Below are 6292 nucleotides of genomic sequence, written 5' to 3' on the forward strand. Positions count from 1 at the left end.
CAGATTCTTGAATATCACAGATTCTTGCTTCACAGATTCTTGCCTCACAGATTCTTAAATATCACAGATTCTTGCTTCTTCACAGATTCTTAAATATCACAGATTCTTGCTTCTCAGATTCTTGCTTCACAGATTCTTGCTTCACAGATTCTTGCCTCACAGATTCTTGCTTCACAGATTCTTGCTTCACAGATTCTTGAATATCACAGATTCTTGCCTCACAGATTCTTGCCTCACAGATTCTTGCTTCACAGATTCTTGCTTCACAGATTCTTGCTTCACAGATTCTTGCTTCACAGATTCTTGCTTCACAGATTCTTGCTTCACAGATTCTTAAATATCACAGATTCTTGCCTCACAGATTCTTGCTTCACAGATTCTTGCTTCACAGATTCTTGCTTCACAGATTCTTGCTTCACAGATTCTTGCTTCACAGATTCTTGCTTCACAGATTCTTGCTTCACAGATTCTTAAATATCACAGATTCTTGCCTCACAGATTCTTGCTTCACAGATTCTTGCTTCACAGATTCTTGCCTCACAGATTCTTGCTTCACAGATTCTTGAATATCACAGATTCTTGCCTCACAGATTCTTGCTTCACAGATTCTTGCTTCACAGATTCTTGCTTCACAGATTCTTGCTTCACAGATTCTTGCTTCACAGATTCTTGCCTCACAGATTCTTAAATATCACAGATTTGCCGTTCACAGATTCTTGCTTCACAGATTCTGCTTCTACAGATTCTGCCTCACAGATTCTTAAATATCACAGATTCTTGCTTCACAGATTCTTAAATATCACAGATTCTTGCTTCACAGATTCTTGCTTCACAGATTCTTGCCTCACAGATTCTTGCTTCACAGATTCTTGCTTCACAGATTCTTGCTTCACAGATTCTTGCTTCACAGATTCTTGCCTCACAGATTCTTGAATATCACAGATTCTTGCTTCACAGATTCTTGCCTCTCAGATTCTTGCCTCACAGATTCTTGCTTCACAGATTCTTGCTTCACAGATTCTTGCCTCACAGATTCTTGCCTCACAGATTCTTGCTTCACAGATTCTTGCTTCACAGATTCTTGCTTCACAGATTCTTGCTTCACAGATTCTTGCCTCACAGATTCTTGCTTCACAGATTCTTGCTTCACAGATTCTTGCTTCTTCACAGATTCTTGCTTCACAGATTCTTGCCTCACAGATACTTGCCTCACAGATTCTTGCTTCACAGATTCTTGCTTCACAGATTCTTGCCTCACAGATTCTTAAATATCACAGATTCTTGCTTCACAGATTCTTAAATATCACAGATTCTTGCTTCACAGATTCTTGCTTCACAGATTCTTGCCTCACAGATTCTTGCTTCACAGATTCTTGCTTCACAGATTCTTGCTTCTTCACAGATTCTTGCTTCACAGATTCTTGAATATCACAGATTCTTGAATATCACAGATTCTTGAATATCACAGATTCTTGCCTCACAGATTCTTGCTCCACAGATTCTTAAATATCACAAATTCTTGCTTCACAGATTCTTGCCTCACAGATTCTTGTCTCACAGATTCTTGCTTCACAGATTCTTGCCTCACAGATTCTTGCCTCACAGATTCTTGCTTCACAGATTCTTGCTTCACAGATTCTTGCTTCACAGATTCTTAAATATCACAGATTCTTGCTTCACAGATTCTTAAATATCACAGATTCTTGCTTCACAGATTCTTGCCTCACAGATTCTTAAATATCACAGATTCTTGCCTCACAGATTCTTAAATTATCACAGATTCTTGCTTCACAGATTCTTGCCTCACAGATTCTTAAATTATCACAGATTCTTGCTTCACAGATTCTTGCCTCTCAGATTCTTGCTTCACAGATTCTTGAATATCACAGATTCTTGCCTCACAGATTCTTGCTCTATTTGCCTTCTTGTATTACACTCTCGCAGGTCGATCCCGCGGAGGCCATTGTTCGAGGTCGACTCCTGTATTCCGTGATCTCTCATTCGGCTGTGTTCGTTATTGGCCTTTTTTTCTATTGCTGTTATTTTCGTCATCGTGATATTACTGTTTTCGTGATTATTTTTATTGTAATATTTTTTATTGTAATTTTGTTGTTGTTGTTGTTGTTGTTGTTGTTGTTGTCAAGGAGGTTTTATTTTTTCGTTGCGTTGGTTCATTTGTCGGTTAGTTGGTTAGCAGGATAAAGCGAAAATTTATGAAATATTGACTCAGATGCCATTAAATTTTGGTGGTCTATCATGATCTAGATCCAGGATGCATTTAAAGGATTAATTAGCATTGCGAGACGGAGAAACACGGGAGTTAGTAGTGTACTTGAGAAAGAGGTGATTTTAATGTAATTCCTCAAGTGTGAATATCCTTATTGCATCTGTGACCCTGTTGCCTTGGCGGAGGTATGCGCCCTCTGAGTGCTTCTAGTTATTATTATCATTATTATCTTTGTTTTTGTTATTATTATTATCATTATCATTTTATTACCATTATCATTATTAGTATTCTCTTTATTGTTGCTATTGCTTTTATCATTATTATGATCCTTATCATTATTATAATCATTTTTATTATTATCATTATCATTATTATTGTTATCATTATAATTGTCATCATTACTATTATTGTTATCAACATAATTGTCATATTACTATTATTGTTATCATCATAATTGTCATCATTACTATTATTGTTATCATCATAATTGTCATCATTACCATTATTGTTATCATCATTGTTATTAAAATTATTGTTATTATTATTACTACTAATAATATTATCATTATCGCTGTTATTATCATAATCCTTATTATTGTTAAAACTATTACATTTATCGTTATTATTATTACCATTGTCATTATTATTATTATAGTCATTATCATTTGTGCTATTAGTATTATTAATATCATTTTTATCATCATAACTATCATCACCGTTATTGTTATCATTACTGTCATTATCCCTATCATTATAATTATCAATGTCATCTATCTCTAAATCATCATTGACAATCATTATTCATGTCATAGTCATGATGGTATCCTGCCTATTTAAGACTTAATTAATATTTATGGCTTTGTCTTTTAAATGTCATTTCCTTGAGTCAGGATAACAACAGCTGTCTCCTTCCTTGCAACTTTTCTTATGAATTTTTTAAAGATTTCTTCTTTTCTTCTCTCCCTTCTTCCTTCTTGAAATGTTATTCGTCCTCATTTTTATCTTTATTCCTCTTTTATTCCGTCTTATCCCTCATTTTCTTTCTTCTGTCTTCAGGCTTCTGTCTTTCAGCTCCTTCTCTTAGTTCTTTATCTGTGTTCATTCTCTTTATCCTTCTCCTCCTCTTCTTCTTTTCGTTTAATCTCCTTTTACCCTGTTTTCTTTCGTCTGTCTTATATTCCTAGTGTCCCCTTCTCTTTCCTTCTTCGTCTCTCTTGGTTTTCCTCCCTTCTCTCTGTTTCCATCACTCTCCCCTTCTCCTCTCTATCTCCCTCACTCTCCCCTTCTCCTCTCTATCTCCCTCACTCTCCCCTTCTCCTCTCTGTCTCCCTAACTCTTCCCTTCTCCTCTCTGTCTCCTCACTTTCCCTTCTCCTCTCTGTCTCCCTCACTCCTCCCTCCTCATCATCATCTCCCCTTCTTCCTCCTGTCTTCACTACTTTTCCCCTCTCACTCTTCCCTCCTCTCCCATCTCCTCCCTCTCCCTTTTCTCCTCCTCCTTTCTATTATTTCTCCTTCTCTTCCCTTTACCTCTTTCTCTTCCGGCACTCATCCTCTCCCTTCCTCCTCCATCCCTCTCACCTTCTCCCCATCTCCTCCCTCCTCCTTCTCCTCTACCTATTCCCCCTCCTATCCCTTCCTTTCTTCCTCTCTCTTCTCCCCCCTCCTCCTCCTTCCTCCCTTTCCCCTATCCCCATACGTCGCCTCATATCTTAGTACCCCCCCTCCCTCCCCTCCCACTCCACCCTCCCCCACTTCCCTTCATTCTTCCCCCTGCCCCCTCCTCCCCCTCCCCCTCCTCCCCCCCCCCCCCCCCCCCCCCCTCTATAAAGAAGTCCCTCGAAATCCTGCGTCCAATTAAAAGATTCTCGGCCAGGGGGGGGGAGGGGGGGGACGGGAAATAGACCTGGGGGGGGGGGAGTCAACCTGGTGATCGACTGGGGTGGGGGGAGAGGGGGAGAGGGAGAGGGAGAGGAGGCCTGGGAAATAGGCTGGGGTTGAAGAGGACGAGATATAGGGCTGGGGAGAAGGGGGTAGGGGTGGGGAGGAGGGGAAAGGAGAGAGAGAGAGAGAGAGGGAGAGAGAGAGAGAGAGAGAGAGAGAGAGAGAGAGAGAGAGAGAGAGAGAGAGTGAGAGAGAGAGAGAGAGAGAAAGGAAGTGGAAGCCATTCTCGCCAAGAATTTAGAGCCGATTTTATGTCCAAAAGACTGAAGCACCATTGTTTTTTTTTTTTTTTTTTTTAGGGAGGGGTGGGAGGAGGGGGGAGGAGGGGGAGGGGGTACGTGTATGCGTGGGTGTCGGTATGTGTCCTTATAATCATCACTATGTCATCTATGCCATTATTAGTTAAAATACCTGCAGTGCTTATTCTCATTGTTGTGAGTATTAATGATAATTATTAATTAATGATGGTGATGATGACGATGATAGCAATGATGATAACAGTAGTATTGATAATAATCATAACAAAAAGTATCATTGTTGTCTCTGTCATTATTACTATTACTATTAGTATCATCATTGTTAATATAATTATTATTATCACTATCATTACTATTGTTATTACTATTATTATGATCATCATCATTATCATTATTATTGCTGTTATTTTCGTTTTTCTTATTATCATAGTATCATTATTATCATTATTACCGTCAACATTATTATTGTCATTATTGTTGTTGCTGTTATTATTGTCATTATTATTGTTATTATTTTTTATTGTTGTTGTTGTTTTCATTATTGCTGTCATTATTATAATTATCTTCATCATAATAATCATCGTTATTGTTATTATTATCATTATCATCCTTTCATTATTATCATTATCATTATCATTATTGTTATTATCATTATCATTATCATCATTAGAATTAGCATTATTATTATAATTATTATCATTATCATTACTATTATCATTATCTCTATTATCACTATTGTTCTTAATGTTATCATTTTTATTATCAATGTCATTATTATTCTTATCATTATTAATATTACCATTTTCATTATCATTATCAATATTATTATTGCTATTGTTATCAATTTCATCATTATCATTATCATCATTATCATTATTAGTAGTATTATCATCACTATCATTATCGTCATTATCATCCCTATCACTTTTATCATTATCATTATCATCATGATTGTTATTATTGTTATATTACTACTATTATCAGTATCATCAGTATCATTTCTATTACTATTGTTATTACTATCAATATCATCATTACTGTCATTATCATCATTATCATTATCATTACTATCATTCGGACACAGAAATATGAAAAAGAAAAAAATAAAGGAAATGGCAAAACAAGAAACACCACAAAACAACAAAAACAAGTAATCAAACCCAATCAGCCGTATGTTTAATTATATTTTTCTGTCTCTTACAATCACTCCTTTTTCTCTCTCTCTTCCTCTTCCTCCTCCTCCTCCCCCCCCCCCCCCCTTCTTCTTCCCCATCGCACATGTCATCCTAAATCCACGTGCTATGACACAGGCGCCTTTAGGGTTGCCAACTACTCTAATTATCCCTAACCCAACCCCTACGTCATGGCTTTGTTGGTGACACATAAACTCGCCCGCAAGAGGTATCTGGCAACTGCGACCCGACTGGGGAGAGGCACTTGACGGCTCGAGCTTGTCTTGGGTGGGGGTGATTGGGGGGGGGGGTGATGTGGCACTGGGAGGGCCGTTTTAATCATCGCGTGACACCTGGGCCATCTCACCTGCCGTAAGAATGATCTCGAAATGAATGTGGCACTTAAGGGACGGGGGGAGAGGGAGATGGGGGGGGGGGGTTTGAAGAGGGGGTGTCAGAGATTGAGGAAGAAAGGGAGAGAGAGAAAATAAATGAAAGGGGAGGGGGGATGAGAGAGAAAAGGAAGGAGACAAACGGAAAGAAAGAAAGAATTGGAGATAGAGAGAATGGAGACGATAAGAATAAAAAGAGATAAATGGAGACAGAAAACAAAATAACTAGGTTTTCGATTTGAGGGTAAAGAGAAACAAAGAGAGGTAGAGAGAGGAAAAGAGGAAGAAAAAGAGAGAAGAA

General features: G+C 38.0%; 1 protein-coding gene across 1 annotated transcript; it reads right to left on the reverse strand.

Annotated features, from left to right (window-relative positions):
- Nucleotides 1-470: 470 nt before the first annotated feature.
- LOC138868040 (gelsolin-related protein of 125 kDa-like) lies at nucleotides 471-2052 on the reverse strand. The gene is made up of 6 exons (XM_070145479.1): nucleotides 1903-2052; nucleotides 1482-1642; nucleotides 1353-1437; nucleotides 924-1237; nucleotides 679-759; nucleotides 471-561 (listed from the first exon to the last, which is right to left on the reverse strand). Exons 1-6 carry the CDS (start codon nucleotides 2050-2052, stop codon nucleotides 471-473), a joined length of 882 nt encoding a protein of 293 aa, XP_070001580.1.
- Between the last annotated feature and the right edge of the window lie 4240 nt (nucleotides 2053-6292).

This window comes from Penaeus vannamei, chromosome 34 (assembly GCF_042767895.1).
Source record: "Penaeus vannamei isolate JL-2024 chromosome 34, ASM4276789v1, whole genome shotgun sequence".
Lineage (NCBI taxonomy): Eukaryota > Metazoa > Arthropoda > Malacostraca > Decapoda > Penaeidae > Penaeus > Penaeus vannamei.

Excerpts from the sequence above, each read along its gene's own strand:
- LOC138868040 (XM_070145479.1), bottom strand. The coding sequence starts at position 2,052 with ATGACGAAAATAACAGCAATAGAAAAAAAGGCCAATAACGAACACAGC. Across the intron at positions 1,438-1,481 it reads AATCTGTGGAGCAAGAATCT|AATCTGTGATATTCAAGAAT; the intron begins GTGAGGCAAGAA and ends GTGATATTCAAG. Across the intron at positions 1,238-1,352 it reads AATCTGTGAAGCAAGAATCT|CAAGAATCTGTGAAGCAAGA; the intron begins GTGAGGCAAGAA and ends GAATCTGTGAAG.